The sequence below is a fragment of the Mustela nivalis genome, assembly GCF_964662115.1.
Source record: "Mustela nivalis genome assembly, chromosome: 18".
In the NCBI taxonomy this organism is placed as follows: Eukaryota; Metazoa; Chordata; class Mammalia; order Carnivora; family Mustelidae; genus Mustela; species Mustela nivalis.
In genome coordinates, this window is record NC_139037.1 from 48,973,767 (window position 1) to 48,998,257 (window position 24,491).

General features: G+C 57.2%; 3 protein-coding genes and 1 pseudogene across 9 annotated transcripts; 2 read left to right on the forward strand and 2 right to left on the reverse strand.

Annotated features, from left to right (window-relative positions):
* Window positions 1-1,125: 1,125 nt before the first annotated feature.
* On the reverse strand, window positions 1,126-4,099 carry ZNF524 (zinc finger protein 524). 3 transcript variants are annotated; one of them, XM_082709740.1, is made up of 2 exons: window positions 3,797-4,099; window positions 1,126-2,811 (listed from the first exon to the last, which is right to left on the reverse strand). In XM_082709740.1, the coding sequence occupies exon 2, from the start codon at window positions 2,146-2,148 to the stop codon at window positions 1,357-1,359; it is 792 nt and encodes a 263-aa protein (XP_082565866.1). In that variant the 5' UTR covers window positions 2,149-2,811; window positions 3,797-4,099; the 3' UTR covers window positions 1,126-1,356. The 3 variants fall into 3 exon arrangements, with proteins under 3 accessions (XP_082565866.1, XP_082565864.1, XP_082565865.1); XM_082709738.1 differs by having other exon boundaries at window positions 1,126-2,187; window positions 3,797-4,097; XM_082709739.1 differs by having other exon boundaries at window positions 1,126-3,172; window positions 3,797-3,905.
* Window positions 4,100-4,578: 479 nt separating this feature from the next.
* Window positions 4,579-9,607, forward strand: FIZ1 (FLT3 interacting zinc finger 1). 3 transcript variants are annotated; one of them, XM_082709733.1, is made up of 3 exons: window positions 4,579-4,688; window positions 6,067-6,418; window positions 7,387-9,607. In XM_082709733.1, the coding sequence occupies exons 2-3, from the start codon at window positions 6,107-6,109 to the stop codon at window positions 8,587-8,589; spliced, it is 1,515 nt and encodes a 504-aa protein (XP_082565859.1). In that variant the 5' UTR covers window positions 4,579-4,688; window positions 6,067-6,106; the 3' UTR covers window positions 8,590-9,607. The 3 variants fall into 3 exon arrangements, with proteins under 3 accessions (XP_082565859.1, XP_082565861.1, XP_082565860.1); XM_082709735.1 differs by having other exon boundaries at window positions 4,657-4,776; XM_082709734.1 differs by lacking the exon at window positions 4,579-4,688 and adding an exon at window positions 4,969-5,207.
* A 5,551-nt stretch (window positions 9,608-15,158) lies between these two features.
* On the forward strand, window positions 15,159-19,014 carry ZNF579 (zinc finger protein 579). 2 transcript variants are annotated; one of them, XM_082709729.1, is made up of 2 exons: window positions 15,159-15,180; window positions 16,902-19,014. In XM_082709729.1, exon 2 carries the CDS (start codon window positions 16,904-16,906, stop codon window positions 18,596-18,598), a length of 1,695 nt encoding a protein of 564 aa, XP_082565855.1. In that variant the 5' UTR covers window positions 15,159-15,180; window positions 16,902-16,903; the 3' UTR covers window positions 18,599-19,014. The 2 variants fall into 2 exon arrangements, with proteins under 2 accessions (XP_082565855.1, XP_082565856.1); XM_082709730.1 differs by lacking the exon at window positions 15,159-15,180 and adding an exon at window positions 15,539-15,861.
* A 4,240-nt stretch (window positions 19,015-23,254) lies between these two features.
* On the reverse strand, window positions 23,255-24,267 carry LOC309852691 (calmodulin pseudogene; annotated as a pseudogene). The gene has a single exon. The product of its transcript is annotated as a calmodulin pseudogene (transcript).
* Window positions 24,268-24,491: the final 224 nt, after the last annotated feature.

Sequence of the window (24,491 nt, forward strand, 5' to 3'; positions counted from 1 at the left end):
CGGCGACCGGGAAGGGGAACTGCGCCTGCGCACTGGCTCGGGGACGCGGACGGGGATAGCCTAGGCCGCTTCCGGTAGCCGAGCTTAGCAACGTGCGCATGCGCCCAGAGTGTCCGCCGCCTAGGGCACCGCCCACACGCTCCGGACGTCCGGTGAAGACACGCCTCTCGGCATGCGCCGAGCCACGCCCATTTTCTAGCTTAATTGCTTAAGCCCCACCCACTGCCTCAAAAATCCAATTTCCTCGCCCAGGCGCCCATTGCTTCTCCTGCTCTTCCAGACCTCCGGGTTCCCAAGGGCTGCCCTTCTCCCTCCTCAGCCTCAGCTCTTTCTTCTAAACCACCCTTTCAGAGGTCTTTAGGCTGCACCAAGCCCCCGCGTCAGCCCCGCCCCTCACCCCTAAGCCCCTCAGACTCCGGGGTTTGCCTTCCTTACTCCCTTCGGTACGCCCTTTCGCTCCCCTAGGCCTGAATAAGTCATGTCCATCTCTCAGCTCCCGCCTCTCGTAACACCTTGCTCTCCTGAAGTTTCCCCTTGAAACCTCTCCTCTCCTAATAAATCTGACTCATTACTTCTAAATCGCTCCCACCTTCTGCCTGCCAACCCCTAAAGCAATCTGAGCCCCAACCTAGTTCTCCGCACCTTCCCCTAGGCTCCGCCTACAACCCTCACATACTGCCTTCCCCTCGGTCCCAGCCCTGCCTCCTGCTTCCTTGGCCCCGCCCCTCCTGGCCCCGCCCCTCCTGGCCCCGCCTCTAGCCTTACCAAAGTCGTAGGGTCTGCTCACAGCCCTCAACTCCTTATTTCCTTCCAGTGTCAGGACATAGAGATAGGGCAAGGTAGTGGGTGCAGGCTTTCCAAGAATCTGGCTGGAATGGGGGATGAGGACCTAAAGTCACGTTTGAACAGAGGGGCAGTGTTTTACTCAGAGCCGATATTTACAGGGAGCCCTTTGAGGTCAGCTGGAGACGAGAGCTCCAAGACCACTCTCAGCGCCAATCATTATAACAATGCACATGACATGGGTTCTCCCAAATTCCATGCACTCCCATCAGGGTGGCATAGGGAAGGGAAGGCATCTGAAGGAAGGGCCAGCCTTGGTACCGACACTGATTACACACAGAAGCCAGTAGGCAGAGATTTATTTCCGAGGTCCCTGCCCCCAGGGGCCCGTCAGTCCCGGGGAGGGTGGCAGAAGGCAGTAGGACCCAGGAGTTTAGGTCCTCACCCTCGACCCCCTCCCACAACGGGAAGACCACCAGGTATGAGGGTGTCCCAGCTTTCCTGCCCAGGCTCAGCACCAGCTGAAACCCCAGCTCTACGTCTGACCCGGGCAGCGGTGGCCCAGGCTGTGGGTCAAGCCAGCTCTTTCCCCTCCGGCTCCTCCACCTCCTCCTCGGCCCCCGCCGTTGCTGGAATGCCCTCGTCGTCCCACGGCGGTTCAGGCCCTGCGTCCGGGGAACACAGGGGCACCCCCATGGCTTCAGGGTGCTTGCGTTTGGCATGGCGCCGGAGCGTGTTGGCCTCCGTGAAGCGCAGCCGGCAGACAGGGCACTGGTAAGGGCGTTCCCCAGAGTGGACACGGTGGTGGTGGGCCAGCTCGCCTGCCTCACGGAAGCGGCGAGGGCAGAGTGGGCAGCGGAAGGGCCGGAGGCCGGCATGGATGTTGCAGTGCCGCCGCAGGTGGCTGGACCGCTTGAAGGTCTTGCCGCAATCCTTGCACTCATGCGGCTTCAGCTCTGAGTGCGAGATGCTGTGGCGCTCCAGGTCAGAGAGGTAAGGGAAGGCCCGCAGGCACACAGGGCAGAAGTGCGGGGCCTTCTTAGGGCCAGAGCCCCCAGGCAAACCTGCCGCTGACCCCTCAGAGACCGTATAGGGCACACCCTGATCATCAATCAACAGGAGGTCGCTGCCACTGCCGCCGCCCACAGGGGCTGTCACCCCCTGTGCCAGCGGGGGCTCCTGCCCTGACTTGGTGGGGCGGCCCCGCTTGCGAGGGAGGGTGGCCTTGAGTGTCCGGTTCGAGGAGGTGGCCCCCCCAGGACGCCGGCCTCGGCGTCCCCGGGGAACAGGAGGAGGTAAAGCCAGAGATTTCTCTTCCTCCCCCGGCAAAGGCGAAGGCAACGGGTCTGGGCTGGGGGTGTCCATTGAGCAGTGGGGGGCTTGGGTCTGGGCACTGGAGCCAGGCTAAGAGGAGAGAGGGGGCAGCCGTCAATGCAGGGAGGGTCTGGAGCATCCCTTGTCCCCCAACACCTCGCCCATCCCTTGGTCTGTGTCTCTTCACCTGGGCATGGTGGACATTCACCTGGACAATCAGAGCCACACTGGTGGGTAAAACAGCAAGGCAGTTCTGTACCGGTTGGTACAGAGGTCACACAGGTGTGTCCTAAGCCTCCCTAACTCTTGTCCTAGAAGTTCAGGGTCAGCTTGAGCCAAAAGAAAAAAAAAATCTTCATGGGAGAATAGAATAGAGTCCAACTAAGGGTAGGGGCCAGTATTTCAATCCTCAAAGCAAAGAGCCCACTAAACGTGAGCCATGGAGGCCCAGAGATGTTTTGTGCCGCTTTTGATTGGCAGAGTGAGAGGAGTGGGAGTTCAGGACTAGAAGAAGAAAGGGACTGGTCGCAGCTGATGTTTGGCTCCGAGTCATGGATGAAGAAATGTGCCAGCACTGTTAAGTGTGGGCTCCCAAGTCAGAGTTCTGAGTTCAGTGCCGAGGTCTGCCGCTCAGTCTCTGTGTGCTCTGGGGCAAAGTGCTCATCTCTCTGAGCCTCAGTTAAGCCTTTTGCAAAACGGGATGAATGCTTGCACCTATTCACACAGATGTGTCAAGAGGATAACACACAGAGTGCTCAGTGCACACCAGTGCCTTGAGATATCCTGGTGAGTGGCTAAGCTTCACACAAACCCTCTGAATAATGGCACATCACCCCCACTTTGCAACGGGGGAAACGGAGGCACAGGAAAGCCAAGTCAGTTGTCCAAGCCCTCTCTGCCAGTAAGCAGTAGGACCAAGACCCAAACCAGATCTCAAGGACCCCAACGGTCCAGGGCGTGAAATGACATGGACCCAAGGAGACAAGGGGACCTCATGGAGTCCCTTACACCTGGGGCAGACTCCAGCTCTGCCGCTAATGAACAAGTGACTTTGCTTCTCTGGGCCAGTTTCCACCTGGGTCAAACAGATACAGCAGTGTTGTTGGTTAGTAATAGTAAGCACTCAATAAACTACCGTCATCGCCACCACCACCACCATCAGACCCACCACCTCCGTCATGTCATCGGAGCCTGGGACCACGAGACCCAGCTAGGGTGTCATGAAGGGGAGCGGGAGGAAGGCAGACGCGCCGCTAACAGCTGGGGCTGCAGGTGCCAGTGCACCCCCTTGGACCGGGCACACAGACTGAAGGCCAGAGAGAGGTCACCACTTTTCTACGATCACAAGGTTCTCTCCGCAGGGAGAGCCTGGACTAGAACCCGGGTCTCTGGAACAGTGCCCTCGCCCCTTGCCCCTCCGCTACCCCTGTGCAGGCGCGCGCCCGCCGGCCCGAGCGCGCGGGGCGGGCCCTGCGGGGGCGGCGGCCAATGAGCGGCGCGCGGGCCGCAGGACCGCGAGGGCCGCCAGGAAGGGGGTCTGCGCGCGCGCGCCCGGGCCGACTCCGCGGGGCGCGAGGTCGGCGCGCGCGCTGCGGCGGGCGCGGAAGCAGGTGTGGGGGCGCGCTCCAGGAGCGCGCGGCCCCGGGCCTCCCCTCCCTCCGCTCCCCTCTCCCCGCCCGGACCCCCGCCTCTCGGGTACCTCATTTGCATGTCGCCTGGGCTCGCGAGTGTGCGCGCGCGGGGGCGACAGGGCCGGCGCGTGGGAAGGGGCGGGGGCCAGGGGGCCCTGCCCCTCGGCGGCGCGCGCGGGGACGGCCCCGCCCCCTCCCTCCCCCACCCCTCTCCGTCGGGCCCGCGCCCGCGGGAGACAAAGAGGACGCGCTGGGTCCTAAGGACCCGTCACGTACTCGCAGAGAACACGCGCCTGCGCGCCCGTCGCCCTCACTGGCCCCGAGCTGGAAATAACCCCACTAACACATTCCCAACCACGCAGAAATGTCTTTTCTCCCATACAGCACCCAACAGGGTGACCCAATCAAAGACAGGAACCGCAAGGATGAGGAGCGGGAAAATGGCTGCTTGTTCCCGTAGTTAACATGGCGCCCGATAGGCTTCAAAGCCCCCCAGAGGGAGGACAAGATGGAACCTGCCCTTTCCTCCGAGCTCTACCACAGTGGCCGAACTTCGATTTTCCTTTTATCCTGACGCAACTCTACCAGGAAGATTCGGAGGCTGCGAAAAGGGAATCAAGTCTGCCGTGATTTACGTTAACACCTGTCAGGGCAGGCACAAAGGGGAAAGAGGCCGAGCGGGAGCTTGTTGCCCTTAGTGTGTATGGCGCCCGCGTCACCCTAGGCCCTGCCCCCACCCTGCCCTCACCCAACATGGCGCCATCCTAGCTTCTCCGGCCTCCAGTGCTAGGGGATGGGACGGGAAACGGGGAAGGGCGGGCGGTGGGGGTGGGGGGAAGCCAAGGGGGCGGGAGAAAGGAGGAGTGTGGGGGAGAAGCGAGCCGAGGCGGAAGTCGAGGGGCCCCCGGGTGGAAGTGACGCTGCCCCCGCTGCCCAAAATGTCGGCGCCCAGAGGGAGGTGTAAGTAATTAAAGAGAAAAGCCGACTGACTTTCCTGGCCTCCTGGGGCCGCCCCAGGGCTCTAGGACCCCGGCTGCGAACGAGCGAGGTGGACTTGCCCGGCTGTGGGTCCCGCCTGACCTGCTCCCGCCCCGGGTGCCCCAGGCCGCACCTTTTAGGGACAGGGGGGAGGGGCACAAAAGGCCGGTACTCGGGGCCTCAGTCCCAGAGCCGACTTGGGGGGGGGAGGGGGAAGCCCTGCAGGCGACTTGGTGGGAAGGAGGCGGGCTTCGTGGTGGCGGGGGCGGAGCAATAGCAGGGAGGAGCTTCCGTGTGGGCGTGGCTTAGAATGGAAATGGGCTGGGCTTGAAGGATGGAAGGGACCTACTTGGGGCTCAGTGGGGAAATGGGGCTCTAGGCGAAGGTGGGCGCAGCTTAGGGTAGAAGGGGAGTAGCTGGTCAAGGAGTAGGCATGGTGAGGTGATGGGATTGAGGTGTGCAGTTTGGCGAGTCTTAGTGGAAATAATAAGTCTTCATAATGTAAGTGCGGTGACTTGGGGGGAGGGGCTCCCGGGGGGAGGGGCTCCCAGGGGAAGGCTGAGAACAAGGGGTTGAGGGGAGGGTCTTGCAAAGGACCGGGCTTCCTTCCAGGCTAGGTTTCAAGGAAAAACGAGTGAGTGGCGTTTTGGAGCCAGACCTTAGCTGAGAAGAAAGACGGTGGGACGTAGGAAGCTCAGATAGGGGTTAGTAGTAATCAGAGCAGCTTGCCTGTAGAGTCCTTGCTGTGTGCCCAGCCTAAGTGAGCGCGCGGTGTGCACTGCCCCAGTTTTGCGTAGTCCTCACCTCCGCTCCCGTTCTCCCGCACTTGCACATGGACAAATGCAGGAGGTTTCAGGACTGGTTATGGTCGCCCTGAAAGGTTGACTCAAGTGCACTTGGCCCCAAATCTCTGTCCTCTCCTACCCTAGGAATGTGAATCTTTATCTGAAGATGATCTTCGCTCTTGAAGAAGAGTGGGAGGGCCTTTCAAAGGGGAAGGGTCTTATCAAGGAATACTAGAGGCTTCGGGAATAGTGTGGGGACTTTGGGAGGAGTAGGTGGGGCGAACAGTGGGCGGGGTTTAGAGAGGAGTGGGGAGTCCATCGGAAAAGAAGGGGAGAGGCTTAAAAAGGGCCCAGTAGGGTAGAAGCCACCTGGCGCTGATTAGGAAGATTGCCAGAGGATGGGGAGAAGGGTTTGTAGGAGAGTGGGAGGGGCTTACAGGATGGTGGGTGTGGCTTGGAGGGAAGTGGGAAGGGTTTCCAGGGGACAGAGGGTGGGTGTGAGGCCAGGGAGCCTGATGGAGAGGGCTCCTGGGACGCTGACTCCACCTGCCCTCCATGTCTCCTCCCTGCTCCAGAGAGAGCCTCCATTCGCCACTGCCTTCCCACCACGCCATCATGGCTGATACCCCGCTGCCAGTGCCCCCGGTCCCTGCCCCGGCCCCAGCCCCAGCGCCTCCCGCTGCTGCTCCCCGGGTTCCGTTTCACTGCAGTGAGTGTGGCAAGAGCTTCCGCTACCGCTCGGACCTTCGGCGTCACTTCGCCCGGCACACTGCCCTCAAACCCCACGCGTGTCCACGCTGTGGCAAGGGCTTCAAACACAGCTTCAACCTGGCCAACCACCTGCGTTCGCACACCGGCGAGCGGCCCTACCGCTGCTCTGCCTGCCCTAAAGGGTTCCGAGACTCCACCGGCCTGCTGCACCACCAGGTGAGTCCTGCAGGCTGGACCTGGGCTGGCCTCCCCAGGCTGGACACACCCTTGGAGCCACAGGGCTGGGCAGCAAAGAGCACTGTGATCTCTGATTTAGCCTCACAGTTCTCCAGGAAGGCACTGCCAGTCGAAAGGACTCGTTGCTCAAACTGTCTCTGCGACTGACTCCCAAAGGCCAATGTCCATATGTCCGTAAAGGCACAGTCTTGCACCGTACACGGGCCAGATTTCAAGTGCCCAAGAGCCATAAGTCGCTGATGGCTGCAACATTGGTCAGTGGCAGATATAAAACATTCCCATCATTGCAGAAAGTTCTTTTGGACAGTGTTTGCTCTAGAGGTTTGGAGAGCAAACCTTGAAAAGCTACCTCTCACCCTAGGGGATGATAAAAGCTCCTCTCCACCTTTTCACAACATCCACTGCCAGAGAAGACATCAGAAAGTTTGTCAATCATAATTCTAATTTCTAGGAATTGGGTTGTTCTTTAGTGATGATTTTACCCTATCGTCACAAGAACCCTGTGAGGTGGTAGTCCTATTGTGCCCATGTTACAGAGGAGCAAAGCAGAGTCCCAGAGATGATGTTTACTTGTCCACTTGTCACTGAGAGTGAAAGGCAGAGCTGGGATTCGAACCCAGGTTTGTTAGTGCTAAGAGCCCTAGTATTTGGCCACTCTCCCAGGGAGTCCCAATCTCCTAGGTGGGCTTTTTGAAAATGAGTGTTAGTCCGGAACACCAGGAGGAAGAGTCTTCCACCTTAAGGAACAGCATGTGCAAAGGTCCTGAAGAATGAAAGGACCGAAAGAATGCCAACATGACCCAAATTAGAGAAGACAAGTGAGAGGGTTGGAGCAGATGGGGCTTTGTAGACCCAGCAGGGAGCTTGGGCCCCGTCCTTCTGGAAATGCAGGGATGGCAGGTTAGACCCTCAGCCCTGATGCTGTGCTCTCCCTCCTGCCCTCCCAGGTCGTCCACACTGGTGAGAAGCCCTACTGCTGCCTGGTCTGTGAGCTCCGCTTCTCCTCACGCTCCAGCCTGGGCCGCCACCTCAAGCGCCAGCACCGCGGGGTGCTCCCGTCCCCGCTGCAACCCGGCCCAGGCCTGCCGGCCCTGAGCGCACCCTGCTCTGTTTGCTGCAATGTGGGGCCCTGCTCAGTGTGCGGGGGCACGGGGGCCGGTGGTGGCGAGGGCCCAGAGGGGGCAGGTGCGGGCCCGGGCAGCTGGGGGCTGGCAGAGGCTGCCGCCGCGGCCGCCGCCGCCTCGCTGCCCCCCTTTGCGTGTGGAGCCTGCGCGCGGCGCTTTGACCATGGCCGTGAGCTGGCGGCCCACTGGGCGGCGCACACCGACGTGAAGCCCTTCAAGTGCCCGCGTTGTGAGCGCGACTTCAACGCCCCCGCGCTGCTGGAGCGGCACAAGCTGACGCACGACCTGCAGGGCCCGGGCGCGCCGCCAGTGCAGGCCTGGGCCCCGGGCGCCAGCGCGGGGCCCGACCCGGCCGGCGACGTCGGTGGCGCGGTGGAGGCGGGTGATGCCCAGGCGGCCTGGGATGGCGGGCTGCTTCTGGGCCGCGCTGCGGGCGGCGTGCCCGAGCTCGCGGGGCTGCTCCCGGAAGGCGGCGGGGAGGCTCCTGCCCCAGCGGCCGCGGCCGAGGCGTCCGAAGACACCCTGTACCAGTGCGACTGCGGGACCTTCTTCGCGTCGGCCGCGGCGCTGGCCAGCCACCTGGAGGCCCACTCGGGCCCCGCCACGTACGGCTGCGGCCACTGCGGGGCCCTGTACGCAGCTCTGGCGGCCCTGGAGGAGCACCGGCGGGCGAGCCACGGCGAGGGCGGCGGAGCGGAGGCGGCATCTGCGGCCGCAGAGGGGGAGCCAGCGTCCGGCGAGGCCGCGTCTGCCTCCGGCCGGGGCAAAAAGATCTTCGGCTGCTCCGAGTGCGAGAAGCTGTTCCGCTCGCCGCGCGACCTGGAGCGCCACGTGCTGGTGCACACGGGCGAGAAGCCATTCCCGTGCCTCGAGTGCGGCAAGTTCTTCCGCCACGAGTGCTACCTCAAGCGCCACCGGCTGCTGCATGGCACCGAGAGGCCCTTCCCCTGCCACATCTGCGGCAAGGGCTTCATCACGCTCAGCAACCTCTCGCGGCACCTGAAGCTGCACCGCGGCATGGACTGATGCCGCAGCCACCCTGCCGCCCCGCGTCGGGGGCCGCACTCAGGGCCTGGGGCCAGATCCCTGGGCCCTGCCGTCAGGGGACCCCGGCTGGAGATAGGGGGCCACCAGACACTCGCACGGCCCCATGAGCTGGGGGCAGCAAACAAACCGGGGAGACTCCTCAGCTGCGAGGTCCGGGACCTAGGAAGAGACTCCTGAGCAACCCCAAATCAAAAGGCCTCCCCGAGTGGTGGGGACGTACCAATGAGATGTGGGTGTCAGCAAGTACTTCTCATCTTGAGGACCCTAGTGATAAGAGATGGGCATCCTTCCCCCAAGGAAGACTGCCCCTCTCCCCAAGAGCCATCATTCCCAACGACCTTGATCTGGAGAATGTGGGGGGACCATGTCCCTGAATTTCCCTGGATCCCCCAAATGCTACCCACCAGTCACTGGTGCCCTCCAAAAATGGATAGAGCCGAAACCTGCCTTCCCCCCACCCATCCCATTTCATTCCTCATGCTGAAAGAGGACCAGGGTAGATGCCCCTGCCCTGAAAACCCCTCCCCCCAATTAGGTCTCCCTCCCCCAGGGCAGAATGGATCCACCCTAATGATCTTCCCCATCCCAAACACTAGAATAGGCTGGTTTGAAATCCCTCCTGCCCAGTAGAATGAACTGAATCAGATACACACCCCTGTCCACTGGAATGGGCTGGTCTAGACGGACCTGTACCCCACCCTCCTTAGGCCAATATGGCAGACACTCCTCCCTCCCTCTAGAGTGCCGGCCAGTCCCCATCATTCCGCATCCTGTGAACTCATCTGAGTGGGAAGTGGTGGACTCTGGGGCTTTACCTCCTGCTCTGCTGTAGCACCTGTCTTTCCATCCTGTTGGTTTGTCTGTCTCTGTGTTCCTCTCAACCCCAAGGGGAAGGGGGGCTTGGCTAGGGGATAACCCCCTGTGAGCCTCGACCTTGCCCCTCATCCCACTCCCTAATGTCTCCACAGGGCCCCAATAAACCTCGTCCTGTCAGTCACTGCCGTTTTGTTTTCTGATCCTTGGCTCCAGAGAGGTGGGGGCTTTTCTCCCTGATTTAGGATGAGCTCCCTAAAGAAAAGCAGATCTTTTCTCCCTCCTGACAAATGTTGAGTCCCTTAGATACTGCACAACCATTAAAATCAGAAATGGCTTAAGTTTCATCTCAGTGGAATTCTGTCCCTTAAACACGAGATCCACCTCCAGTGGACTGAATGTGCCCTTTAGAACCAGACATGCCCTTTAGACACCGTCAATCCCATCAGGCCCCCTAAAAGCCAAACTGTCTCCTTAAAGAAAAGTTCTACCCCTAAGGAGAGACCCTAAATCTTAGACCCTGCCTCTAGGTGACCAAATGTCTATGTTAAACACTGTATACACCCCGGAGGGTAGGAGTCACCTGTCTGGGCGGAGTCAACCATTCCTCTTCTAAGCACTAGATTACATTTCTGTCCCGAGTGCTGTTCTGTGTCAGGCATTGTAATCCTCTCTGAGGATCCAGCAGTGGAGAAAAGGACTCCTAGGCTTATGTTTTAGTGTTTGGGTGGTGGGGTGGAGAAAAGTAAAGAAACGGAAGTAATTTCAGGTGTTTCTGAGCATGCTGAAGGAGGGGAGGAAAGGTGTTAAGAAAGTGAGTGACCCCGTGAGCATGCCATTTCAGTTCAGGTGTCCGGTGGACATCTCTCCACAGGCGGCATCTGATCTGAAACCCAAAGGGTGCTGAGAGACCAGAGAGCGGATGGGCCCCAAGGAGGGAGAGGTGAAGGGAGGGGGAGGGGTCAGGTCCCAGAGCCTGGTGGGGCAAGAGAGGCATTTGACTGTGCTCTCCAGGCAATTGAACACCAAGATTTTAATGTTGGAGGATTTGACCACTCCCGCACTTTACAGAGTTTCCTCTGGCTGCTGAGTCGAGAAGGAACTGGAGGCAGCAGAAGAGACGCTTAGGAGCCTGGACCGGAGTGGTGGGGAGATATAGGTGGATTCGAGATGAATTCCGAAGGTGGAATGTGAGTGTTTGTGTGTGTGTGTAATTGAAAGAGCTCAGGAGGGACTGGTTAGGTGGTAGCACTTTGTGTTAAGACATGAAAAGGGGAAGAACAAGTTTCGGTAGGAGCTTAGGGGGATAAAGAATTCCATTTTGAGCTTCTTAAATTTAAGATGCCTGGGAGATTGGCACATACTAATACGGCTGAAGGTATGCGTGTCCTGTGATACCGTGATCCCATTGCTGGGCAGGAACCCTAGAGAAACTCCTTCGCCTGCACTAGGAGACACACTTAAACATCTCCCAGCAGCAATCTGTATGGCCTCAAACTCTGAACAATTGATGTGTCATTGCTGTGGTCCAAATGTTTGTGTTCCCATCGAAATTTCTATGTTGAAATCCTAACCCCCAGTGTGACAGTGTTTGGAGATGGAGCTTTGGGGAGGTGCTTAAGTCTTAGTGCCTGGGACCAGCGCCTCCTCTGAAAGGCTCCAGGGAGACCCCTGGCCCTTCTCACCCTGAGAGGACACCACAAGAAGCACTGGCCATAAACCCAGAAGAGGGCCTCCCCCAGAAGACAAGCATGCAGGTGCCTTGATCTTGGACTTCCGGCCTCCAGAGAACCGTGAGCGATAAATTTCTGTTGTTCATAAGCCGCCAGTCTGTGGTGTTTTGTTAAAGCAGCCGAAACAGACTAAGACATCTGTCAACAAAAAGCAGATATATAAACGGTGGCATATTATGCTATGGGTTACTATACAGCGTGAAATAAAGGGACACTTGATGGAAATCTAGGGGGGAGGGCACTCCAGGCAGGGGGGAAAGGCACGTTCAAAGGCCCTGAGTCCACCAATAGCAGAGGTGGGGTGGTGCGGCTGGAGCGGAGTGAAGCAGGAGAGAGGTAGTCACCAGTGGAGGGACGCTTCAGGGGCCAGACCCATCGAGCCTTACAGGCAGGGGGAGAGGAATACGGGAGGAAGGGCTGGGAAGCCACCGGAGGTTCACAGAGTGCGATCTCTGCGTGCGAGAGGCTGGCAGCGGTAGGGTCGCTGGGGGCAGGAGAGCCAATGAGGAGGCAGTAGCAGGGGGACTGGCACCCAGGAGTGCAGTCCGGAGCCAATCAGCGCTAGGTCCCGCCCCCTGCTCGGGCCCACGGCCCCGCGGAGTCCCGCACTGCCCAGGCACCCTGTCTCACCTGGGCCGGCTCCCCGCCTCCTCCCTGCTCTCAGCCTAGGTCTCCCCTGCATCCGGCCCAGCCTCCACGCGGGTCCCACAGGAATTTCTCTAAAACACTAATCAGATCATGTGACTCTCCAGCTTAAAACCTTTTCAATGGCTTCTCAGTGCACCAGGAACGCGTCCAGCATTCCGCCTGGACTAAGAGGCCGCCGCAGCGGCTTGTGCAACTCCCGGCCTCTCTCCATGACACTCCCGCCTTTGATGGCCCAATCCAAGGCCTCGAGTCTCCCCCAAGACAAGATCTCCCTCCCCATCCCCCAATATGCTCTTCCCTCTGCTTGAAATTTTATTTCCCACCATTCCATTCCTGAATTTTCCTTATTTCCTTCCTGCCTTCCTTCCTTCATTCCTCCTTTCTTTCCTTTTTTTGGAAAAAAAAATGTTAAGCTTTTAAAATACAGATAATGAAATAACAACCCCCCAACCCCACCAGGTATACACTCAGAAGAACTGAAAATAATCGTCCAAACAAACACTTATACACAAACGTTCCTAACAGCGCTATTCACAATAGCTGAGAGATAGCAAGAAGCCACATATCCACGAACAAATGAATGGGCACAATGTAGTGTACCTGCACGGTGGAATATTACTCAACTAGCAAAAGGAATGACGTCAGGATCCATGCCACAACACAGATGATTCTGGAAAACACACTAAGTGAAAGAAACTGGTCATAAGAGGTTACCTATTATATGATTCAACTGACATGAAATGTTTGTCATAGGCAAAGCTGATTATTGGTTGTCAGGAGCTGGAAGAAGAAGGACATGGGGAGTGACAGCTTAACAGACCTAGATTTCTGTTGGGGAAGATGACAAAGTTCTGAAACTAGACAGTGGGATGGTCACATGACATTGAGAATGTACTTAATGGCACTATTATTGCCCACCCCCCGTGTCCATATACTATCAGCTTTAAAGATTTTTTTTTTTTGACAGACAGAGATCACAAGTAGGCAGAGAGTCAGACTGAGAGAGAGAGAGGAAGGGAAGCAGGCTCCCCGCTGAACAGGGAGCCCGACGTGGGGCTCAATCCCAGCACCCTGAGATTATGACCCGAGCCGAAGGCAGAGGCTTAACCCACTGAGCCACCCAGGCGCCCCTGCCTATCAGCTTTAAAACATTAGAGGTTTAGGGGCGCCTGGGTGGCTCAGAGGGTTAAGCCTCTGCCTTCCACTCAGGTCATAATCTCAGGGTCCTGGGATTGAGCCCCGCATCAGGCTCTCTGCTCAGCAGGGAGCCTGCTTCCTCCTCTCTCTCTGCCTGCCTCTCTGCCTACCTGTGATCTCTGTCTGTCAAATAAATAAATAAAATCTTAAAAAAAATTAGAGGTTTAGTTACCTCACTCACCGTAGGCCCCTTTAGGATTTGACCGCTTCTCCCTGCTACAAGTTAACTCCTACCATGAATTTGGTGCTTATTGTTTCCATGGATATTTTTAGACTTTCACTCCTATATAAATATCCTTTTAAAATTAGTACTATTGCCCAGGCACTTTTAAAAGTCATGCTCTTGGGGGCGCCTGTGTGGCTCAGTGTGTTGAGCCTCTGCCTTCTGCCCGGGTCATGGTCTCAGGGTCCTGGGATCGAGACCCGCATCAGGCTCTCTGCTCAGAAGGGGGGCCTGCTTCCCCCTCCCCCTCTGCCTGCCTCTCTGCCTACTTGTGATCTCTCTCTCTCTCTCTCTGTCAAATAGATAAATATTAAAAAAAAAAAAGTCATGCTCTTGGGATGCCTGGGTGGCTCAGTGGGTTAAGTCTCTGCCTTCAGCTCAGGTCATGATCTCAGGGTCCTGGGATGGAGCCCCACATCGGGCTTTCTGTTCAGTGGGAGCCTGCTTTCCCCCTTCTCTCTCTCTGCCTGCCTCTCTGCCTACTTGTGATCGCTCTCTGTCAAATGAATAATTAAAAAAAAAAGTCATGCTCTTTGCCTGTTGTTTCTCCCATCTCTTTGTGAAATGCAAAGACTCGCTGAGATGCACTAGCTTCGACATGTTTTAGTTCCCCACTTTGCTGCTGTTTAAACTGAGAATAGCGTGACCCACTCCATAAGGTAAGGAGAGACAAACGCATTAATATGTGTAAAGCGCTTACAAGACTAAGTTACTGCTTATTTTCATTTTATTTATTTTTATTACTCTTTCCCCCCATTTGATTTCTTGTCCCTTTACTTTCTGGAGTATGGAACACATTCACATGGCTTCAAATTTAAGAAGTACAAAAGGATAGAGTGCTGTAAGTTTCAGTTCTGGGAGTTAGACAATGTTGCTAGTTCCCTCTCTCTTCTTCCAGACACAACCCACTGATAAGCACAGACAGTTAGAACAGGTTCCAGGCTGTTTTCTACCTTCCTTTCCATCCCCCCTTCCCTTCATGTTATCACTTGGAGCGCTTCCATATTTTTTTTTTTTAAAGATTTTATTTATTTATCAGAGAGAGAGAGAGGGGGAGAGAGCGAGCACAGGCAGACAGAATGGCAGGCAGAGGCAGAGGGAGAAGCAGGCTCCCTGCTGAGCAAGGAGCCTGATGTGGGACTCGATCCCAGGATGCTGGGATCGTGACCTGAGCCGAAGGCAGCTGCTTAACCAACTGAGCCACCCAGGCGTCCCGCTTCCATATTTTTTTACGCAGCAAGTTTCTTCATCTTTTTTTTTTTTTTTGGACACATAGCATTCCACTGGGCAGATCAATCATGATGCCACTCGAATTCCCTCCGGATGCGAATTTAGCTCATCTCCAGTCTTTTGCAGTGGTGTGCAATCATCGGGTGCTGATTCACCTGGTACCGATGTCATTTTGCATGTTTCTGAGCAGATCTATCTGGCAGTCCCATTCCTGGAATTGTTCAGCTGTTAGGGCTGTTCCAAATTTCACTATCCCAGCCCTGTTCAGAGAGGTCCTGTTTCCCACGCTCTGGCTGACAGTGCTCAACATGTACTTCACCTTAAGTCTGCAGGCCTATCTCTGCAACAAGCCCTCGACTGCTCGGTTTCGGGCATTTGAGATGAGTGGAGCACGTCTCTCTCCTTTCCCTTGGCTCATCCTTCTCATCCCCAACCCTTGGCTTTCATCCTGCAGGTTTCAGCTGAAACACTATTGCCTCCTGGAAGACCTTGAGGACTGCTCTCACCCCAGGGGAAGGTCAGCTCAGTGCCTTCTCTGTTCTCTGTCTCCCCCCTACATCCACCCCCCACCCCAATCGTCTTTCCTGCCTTAGAGCACGTTTTCCTGGAAGGCGGTCCGATCTGTGACTGCCTCCTCCCTCTGACAGTGAGCTTCCTGCAGACAGGGTCGGACAGCCCGTCAGCCTGCCGCCGAGGCTCCAGCACCAAGGACAGAGCTAGCCCACAGTAGGTGCTCAGGAAATACCGGAGGCTTGGGATCCAGGGAACTATGCCGGGAAACACATGCAGAAGGACTCAGGAGCACAGTGGGTGCTCAGTAGATGTGGGTCTCTTAGGAGCGAATGCGTATCTGCCGGGCTTGTTGTAGAGGGGGCCACTGAGGCTAGGAGAAGCGACAGTCGCTTGCTCCGGAAGCCGAGTGAAGGCTGGACAGGGGTTCCAGTCCAGAACGCCCCTACTTTGCCTGAGGCCTCTGCCACTGCCTCATTCACGACTCCTTCCCCTGGCACCCCCCTCGCCCAACACAGTGCCTGGCACAGACAGGACCTGATAAATGTGTATTTGTTGAAGGAATGAATGAATATGTGTGTCTGCTGGGGTGGGGAGGAGAGCTGCGTCCAGCCTCCCAGGCCCGCAGCCCCCTCCCCATGCAGAACCCAGGAATCCAAGCCGACTGCCCTCCCCGCCCCCTGGGTCCCCTCGTCCTCCCGCTTCCGGCCTTCCAGCCGGTCTTTCCTCTTTTGGGCTCGGTCGAGAGGCCGGGTTTCCGGGGGGAAGGCTTAGGCAGTGACACCGAGCCCAGCCTCCTCCACCCCCCACCACGCTCGGGCCCTCCCTCCCTCCCCGCCACCACCGTCCGCGTTTGGCCGGCCGCGGGGAAGGAAGAAAGAAGCGAAGGAGGCGGAGGTAAGACACAGGCGCCCAGCGATCCGATCAGGGCCGAGCCCCAGGCTCTGGGCTCGGAAATCCGCGAGGCCTCGACCCGTGGCCCTAATTCTGCTGATCACGCCTGCGGGGAACCGCAAGCTGGGCCCAGTGGGGAGCTGGACCCCCCGTGGGGACCTAGGGCTCCATACTCCAGCAGCCTGGGTGGGGGGCAGGTGTCCAGCGGCCAGGCCCTCAGCCCCCTCCTCTGTGGAGACTTCGGGCAGCTGAGCCCCCAGCTCCCTCCTCCCCCTTGTCCTAGGAGCCCAGCCCCCTCCCCCAACCCTCTCTGCCCCTGGGACCCAGGAATCCTTACCCCACACCTACAGGAGTGGATCTCAGTCCCCTCCCAAACCTGGGGTCCCAAACCCCAGCTCCCACCTCTCTCAGTCCCTGGAGTCCAGGACCCCAGCCTCCCCACTGCCCAGGAGTCTTAGCCCTCCTACCCCCAGCCTCTCCCAGACCCTGGTCTGGGCACTCACACACATTTCTGGGGCTTCCCAATGTCGAATTCCAACCCCTACACTCGGGCACCACTGGCCGGTTCCCAGCCCCTCCCAAAATTCTCCAGCGGGGCCCCTGGAGAAAAAGCAGTTGGCTGACTGTCTCCCTGTCTCCTCTTCTGTCTGTATCTCTGGCTTGTCCCCTCTCTCTGTCTGTCTGTCCCTACCTCTGTCCTGCTGTGGTTCTTCTGATCTCTGGTGTTTGCACCATCTCTCCCGAAATCTCTTTGTTTTCTCTCCATCTCTGTCTCTGCTGGGAGTCCCCATCTCTCTTTCCTGCTATCTCCCACCATCCTGCCTTTACGGCTTCTCCTGCTGTCTGTCTGGTTGCCCCTGGGGACTCTGCCTTTGCTCTGTCTTGCTGGCTCTCTCCATTGCCTGGTTAATCATCTGACCATCACGGACTCTCCATCTCTCTCTGTTTCTCGGCCTCACTCCACACATCTCCCTTTATCTAACCCACTCCACGCCCCCACCCACCCACCCCAATGTCTCCTTGTCTCCCCTTTCTCCTTACAGGCATGGATCCGCAGCCCCCTCCACCCGCCCAGGGCAGCCCACCTCACCGTGGCCGGGGCCGGGGCCGTGGCCGAGGCCGTGGTAGAGGCCGGGGCCGTGGCAGGGGGGGCGCTGGAGCCCCTCGGGCGCCCCTGCCCTGCCCGACATGTGGCCGCCTCTTCCGCTTCCCCTACTACCTCTCCCGGCACCGGCTGAGCCACTCAGGCCTCCGACCCCACGCCTGCCCCCTGTGCCCCAAGGCCTTCCGCCGGCCCGCCCACCTCTCCCGCCACCTGCGTGGCCACGGGCCCCAACCGCCGCTGCGCTGCGCCGCCTGCCCTCGCACCTTCCCGGAGCCAGCCCAGCTCCGGCGCCACCTGGCCCAGGAGCACGCAGGCGGCGAGGTCGAGCTGGCCATCGAGAGGGCGGCCAAGGAGACCGCGGAGTCGAGCTGGGGCTCCCAGGACGCCGGGGCGGAGCAGCCTACCACCGCTGCAGCGGGGGCCGCGGAGGAGGAGGCGGCGTGGCCCGAGACGTGGCCGGCAGGGGAGCCGGCCACGCTGGCTGCCCCCACAAGCGCCGAACCCCGGGAGTCAGAGGAGGAGGAGGCCGAGGCCGGGGCGGCGGAGCTGAGGGCCGAATTGGCACTGGCAGCCGGGCGGCAGGAGGAGAAGCAGGTCCTGCTCCAGGCCGACTGGACGCTGCTGTGCCTCCGCTGTCGCGAAGCCTTCGCCACCAAGGGCGAGCTCAAAGCACACCCGTGTCTGCGCCCCGAGGGTGAACAGGAGGGTGAAGGGGGCCCCCCTCCCCGGCCCAAGCGCCACCAGTGCTCCATCTGCCTCAAGGCCTTCGCCAGGCCCTGGTCGCTGTCCCGCCACCGGCTGGTCCACTCCACCGACCGCCCTTTCGTGTGCCCAGACTGCGGCCTGGCCTTCCGCCTCGCCTCCTACCTCCGCCAGCACCGTCGTGTGCACGGCGCGCTCAGCCTCCTGGCCCCGCTGCCCCCGGCAGGCAAGAAGGACGACAAGGCACCGGGTGGACGGAACTCAGGGAAGGGGCCCGAGGGGGGCGAAGGGGCAGATTGCGGGAGTGCCTCGGAGGGGGGAGAAGGCGGGCAGAACGGAGGGGACGCCGCCCCGGCCCGGCCCCCTGCGGGGGAGCCCCGCTTCTGGTGTCCCGAGTGTGGCAAAGGCTTCCGGCGCCGCGCGCACCTGCGGCAGCACGGGGTGACCCACTCAGGGGCGCGCCCCTTTCAGTGCGTGCGCTGCCAGAGGGAGTTCAAGCGGCTGGCGGACCTGGCCCGCCACGCGCAGGTGCACGCGGGAGGCCCGGCGCCGCACCCGTGCCCACGCTGCCCGCGCCGCTTCTCGCGCGCCTACAGCCTCCTGCGCCACCAGCGCTGCCACCGGGCCGAGCTGGAGAGGGCGGCTGCGTTGCAGGCGCTCCAGGCCCAGGCCCCCCCGTCGCCCCCGCCGCCCCCGCCGCCCCCACCAGCTGGGCAGGAGGAGGAAGGGCTCCCGATGCCCATTGCACACATCAAGGAAGAGCCACCCTCCCCGGGAACCCCACCCCAGTCGCCGCCACCGCCGCCGCCGGCTCCCCCTGTCTTCCTCAGCGCCTCCTGTTTCGACAGCCAAGACCACTCAGCCTTCGAGATGGAGGAAGAAGAAATTGACAGCAAGGCCCACCTTCGAGGGTTGGGAGGCCTGGCCTCCTGACCTTCACCACCACTCCTGGCCCCTCCATTTGGCTCCCGGTTTGCAATATGGAGGAAGGAAGTCGAAGTAGAGGCGCCTCCTGTCTACCCACCCTTCCCCTTCTAGCTCTCAACACTAAGGGGGGGGGCTGGACCGCCCCTCCCTCCCATTGCCCACCCCCTCCCCCGGGGACCCCCGACGCTGGCTAGGAACTGCTTGTCCCAACAGGCCTCAGAAGGCAGGACAAGTTGGAAAAGGAGGCAGAGAATATTGGCCAGAGAGATGCAGACTTGGGGGGACCCCCTGCCTGGCTGTCTCCCATTACACACACTGGACACCGTCACCTCTTTGGAACTGCCAGACCCTGGGGGTCCCCAGTGAGCAAAGGTCCATCCCTGTCCTTTTGTCTGTCTGTGAATAAATGTGAGTTCGTGAAACAGGAGAGAGTGAGGCTGTCTGTGGGGGCTGCCAGAGGGGGGTCTAGGGTGAGCCGGGATCTGTCCCAACAGGCTCTGAGCTTGTGTTCCAGGCAGGAAGGGTCCAGATTTCCACATCAGGGAACGGGAGGCAGGTGCTCAGCCTGCAAGAAACTCAAGAGAAGAATATGGAGTGTGACAGCGCTGGTTACCACCCGTTCTGGCATCTTTGGGGAGCTCTGTGGCCCCCTGTGGGCTCCCCACGTGCATGCTTTCAGCAGACATTTACCAGGCACCACGCAGGGTCCTGGGGATGCTGGAGAGGAGACAGCCACGGCCCCCCCAGAAGCCAGAATTCTAGATCCACACGAGTTTAGCCATGTGTGGCTGCTTCCATTTAAACTTAGAATGAGTAAATCCATCTAAAATAAAATAATGAAAAACATTCAGTTTCTCAGTCACACAGTTTCCAGGGGCCAACAGCCTCATGAGGCTGGTGGCTACCCCAGACAGCACAGATCGAGAACATCCCATCACTGCAAGAAGTTCTCTTGGACAGGGTTGCCCTAGATAATGAACCATCTGCAACAGACCACCAGGTATTAATTAGGGCTACTGAGAACACTGCCTAGCTGGGAGGGAGGGCCTTTGGGTGACCTTTGACCTGAACCAAGAGCGGCAGAGCAGGGTCAAAGGCCATGAGGTGGGTTGGTGCTGCATGTTGGAGAAACCACAAGAAATCAGGGGTAGGTGGAAAGGTTCATTTTCTGCAAACCTAATAACGGTTTTTTTTCCCTCGCTCATCTATTTAGGTCTTAGGGAGTGGAGAGGGAGAGATGTGTTCAAGCCATCTTCCTTGAACCACCCCCCTCCTGTTGTTATCCGTCCTTCCCCCAGAGCCTTCAGTGGCTCCCTTTTTCCTGTGCAAAGGTTGATGCCAACCACTTGGGTGTCTCCATGCCTGTCAGGCCTGTAGAGGCGTGAGGCCATCCCAGTTTTCCAGGGCAGCACACAGAGGCTTTGGGAGGGAAGGTGGTTCCCTGATGTGATGAAAACACCAGGCAGGGGCTGGGCCCCAGGGAAGGAAGCCAGAGACATGGAGGTTGAAGGTGTAGGAAGGGAGATGGCGGACTGTCTAAAGTTTGCAGAGTTCCCTGTCAGGGATTCAACACCTTGGCCAAGGCCTTGACCCGGTGCCTGGCATGTAGTAAGCACTCAATCCACATTAGTCTGTTTCGTTATCCCCGCATCAGGGCTTGAAGTGAGGGAGAGGGTGACGAGGGAGACCACCTGGGGACGAGCCCTCATGGAGCTTACAGACCAGCACAGGACGTGGACAATGATCAAATATTGGCACAAATGAAGTTTCCAAAAGAGACCAGTTCCCCCACAAACTAGAGCCTGTAACAGCCCTAGGCATGGGGAGCTGGGGAGCTGGGGTGTGCTTCCTTGACGTCAGAGCTACCTCCCTCCCCAGGAACCTTCCATGGCTCCCTATTACCATATCCAAACATGGGCCCCCACTTAGTGAGTACCTACCGTGGCCAGACACCTTTTCAGCACAACCTCACTGATTAAACTCATTGAGGGAGGTGATTACACGGCCCGATTTACAGAAGGGACAACAGGGCTAAATTTAAGTCATTTGTCCTACTTTGGAAATCACTACCATGAACTGAGCTCTTTGTCTTCAACAGGGTCCTTTGTGGAGAGGGCTGAAAACAGCGACTGCCCCTGCGAGGGAGCCATTGCTGTTGCTGCTTTGTTACGATCATTTTCCCAGGCTGGTGTAGACCTGATCTCAGGGAATCCTTGCCACCCCACTGGGGATTAGGAAATATCCTCACCACTTACTAAGGGCAAGACAACACTCGGAGAGGGAGTCCCTTGACCAATATCTCATAGCTGGGAACTGGCGATGTGGGATTTGAACCCAGGCTGGACCAACAGCATAGCCTGCATACCCTTAGCCAGGCCCATCTAAGGCTTAGGGTGAGGCCCCTCCTTACCTGCATCCCCATCGCCAAGCCCCAAGGCACCACGGCCCACCCTCCTCGGCTTTCCCCCGACCTGCCCCCTCCCCGCCAGCTTACTCCGCCTCGAGGATCTCCTGCATCCAGAAAGAAACGTTCCTAGGACAAAACACAGGACTTAGAGTGAGGAAAGGTCCCTATGGACGGAGCCGAGTTCTCCCATCTTGCAGACGAGAAGACTGAGCCCTAGATGCGAGGACAGACCCAGGACATGATAAAACACCCCAACGGTTGCTATTATTGTGAAGCAAAAAGCTGGTGTCTACGAATCAAACCCTGTGACTTGGCTTGGCCTGCACCGAGCATTTCATCTATATGACCTCAACCACGTGCTCATAATCACATCACACACATTTCAGGAGTCCTGAGCCTGCCGTGCCTTGCACAGGGATCGCATGGATTCGCTTCCCCCCTCTTCACGACAAGGTCAATACAGAGACACTGTCACCGGCTCCGTTTGTCCGTTGCAAACAGCATCAGATATCATTTGTATACCATGGAACCCACTCATTTCAAGGGCACTTAGTGCTTTTCAGTGACTTTATAGGACTGTGCAACTACCCCCGCAAAGGAAATGTTAGGACATGTCCGCTCCCAAGATCTCCTGTGCCTGTTAATCATCGCTTCCTATCTGCGCTCCCCAGGCTCTCCCGGCAACCACCGAGGTACTTTCTGTCTTGACAGATTTGCCTCTTCTGGACAGTTCCTAAAAATGCATCATCCAATACGTCGCCCTCTGAGTCTGGCTTCTTTCGCTCCACGTGCTGTTAAGGCTCATCCGTGTTGTGAGTTTTAGGAGTACTTTGTCCCTTTTTATGGCCCGAGTAACATTCCATTGTATGGAGAGACTGCACTGTGTTTACCCACTCATCTGTGGGTGCACATCTGGGCGGAGTCCACTCTCGGCTGCTGTCAGCGGTGCTGCTGTGAACACGCATGGGGACATGGATTTGACCCTCTTGGGCCAACGCTCGGGTAGGCTGTGTGAGAAGCTCATGATACACTTTTTAAGAAACTGCCAGACTCTTTCCCAACGTGGCTGCACCATCTCCAGCCCCATCAGGAACAGGTGAGGCTGCAGGTTCCCCATGGGGGCTCCGTTTTCAGGAGGAGGAAGATGATGCCGTGAGCTGACATGCCCAAGGTCTCCTGGCTGGTAAGGAGCACATGTGGCTGTGTGTCCAGGCATTGTGACTCCAGCGCCTGTGCTCTTAACCCTAAACAGAGATTCTTTCTTCCCATGTTACTCATTCATTCATTCGTCCTAAAACTGTTGAGCCCTTGGCTTTGTGTAAGGCGCTACGCTAGATGGGAGAACGTCAGAGGACAAAGAGACAAGGTTTCATTTTGGCTGGAGACACAGGGACAAACAGACTGAGGACACTGATTCCACAGCTATTTATTGAGCCTCACAACGTGCTGGGCAGTGCCGCAGGTGCCGATCTCCCGCTGGCCAAAGAAACAAACACAAATCCCTGCCCACACTCCACAAAAAAATTTTTTAAATTTTATTTATTTATTTGACAGAGAGAGAGAGAGAGAGAGATCACAAGCAGGCGGAGAGGCAGGCAAAGAGAGAGGAGGAAGCAGGCTCCCCACTGAGCAGAGAGCCCGATGCGGGGCTCAATCCCAGGACCCTGGGATCATGACCTGAGCCAAAGGCAGAGGCTTAACCCACTGAGCCACCCAGGCACTTCGAAAAAAAAAATTTTTTTTAAGTTAATGGTCTTTTTTTATTGGAAAGAAAAAAAAAAAAGACTAGCATTTACAACTTGGAATGGACGTAAATTCTAATTCCTTGATCAGCAATGTTGATGCCTGTGCTGAAGTCCACAGCCCCAGCCTAGTCTGCTAGCTCCAAGTCATGGTTCAGGAGGTTTTAAAAACAGAGAGTCCAAAGATGCTCCCTTGGTAAAGGTTTTGTTGTTGTTGTTGTTGTTTTAAATTTGTGTGAATGGTGACAGCCTGACGCCCATGTCACTCCAGGACAACGTGGACAACGCTAAACCAACATGTGAGGCATGCCATCCAGATGAGCGTCATGGTCACCAAGGATGGGGGCACCCAGAAGTACGAGAGGGCCGTCCTGCTAAGTGGGGCTACGTCTAGACAGCTTATCCTTCACCCATTTCTCTGCACAGCATCCTGAGGTAAACCAACTTAAAATGTTTTCAGTAAACCAGCTATGACAATTTTATACTAAAAAATTGAACTAGAACCCATTTGAAGAAGTTTTAAATTTTTTTCATTTTTCGTTTTTAATACAAATGCCTGACTGTGCTCAATTGTCAAGCTGCATGCATGAAAAACTGGCCAGCCCAGTGTATTAATCATGAGCAAATGGAACTGCAAGGAGTCCACTAGGTGCTTCCTTATCATTAAGGTAGGACAAGTATTTATGTCGTAAAACTGATGTGTAGCTTGATCTTTAGGGGACAGGACCACCAACCAATACATGCAGATTTTGTGTGTGTGGACAGAAGGTACTTTTGACATTCAGTTTTGCTATATAGAAATAGAATGAGTAAATGAACTTTTTTTTTTTTTTTTTTTTGCAAGAGGTAAGTAAAAGATTCAATTTGATTCTTCTAGAAGGGGGTGAAAGGAGTTGAAAGTAGGCCTTCATTTTGCAGTCATCATCTGTACGAATTCTTCATAGTTGACTTGCCCATCTTCATCAATATCTGCTTCTCTGATCATTTCATCTACTTCTTCATCTGTTAGTTTCTCCCATAAGTTGGTCATGACATGACAAAGCTCTGCTGCACTGATGTAACCTTTGCCATCCTTGTCAAAGACTCAGAATGCCTCGCCAATTTCTTCTTCGCTGTCTGTATCTTTCATTTTTCTAGCCATCATAGTCAAGAATTCCGGGAAGTCAATGGTGCCATTACCGTCAGCATCCACCTCGTTGATCATATCCTGCAATTCGGCTTCTGTTGGGTTCTAACCCAGTGACCTCATGACAGTTCCAAGTTCCTTTGTTGTGATGGTGCCATCACCATCTTTGTCAAATAGGGAGAAAGCTTCCTTGAACTCAGCGATCTGTTCTTCGGTGAGCTGATCAGCCATGGTGCGAGCGAAGGGAAGAAGAGCAGAGGGAGCGAGGGTGGCTTCACCAGCGCAGGGGCTGTGACGGCGGGGGGTGCCTCTGCTGCTGTAGCTGCTGCTGCTAAGGCACGTTGTGCGCTCAGCGCTGTGCCGCTGCCGCCGCCCCACTGTGAGTAAGGGCGCCGTGCCCGCGAGGCTCCCAGCAGCACTGCCCCGAAAAAAAAAATTTTTTTTTTAAGATTTTTATTTATTTATTTATTTGACAGAGAGAGATTACAAGTAGGCAGAGAGGCAGGCAGAGAGAGACAGAGGAGGAAGCAGGCTCCCCGCTGAGCAGAGAGCCCGATGCGGGACTCTATCCCAGGACTCTGGGATCATGACCTGAGCCGAAGGCAGCGGCTTAACCCACTGAGC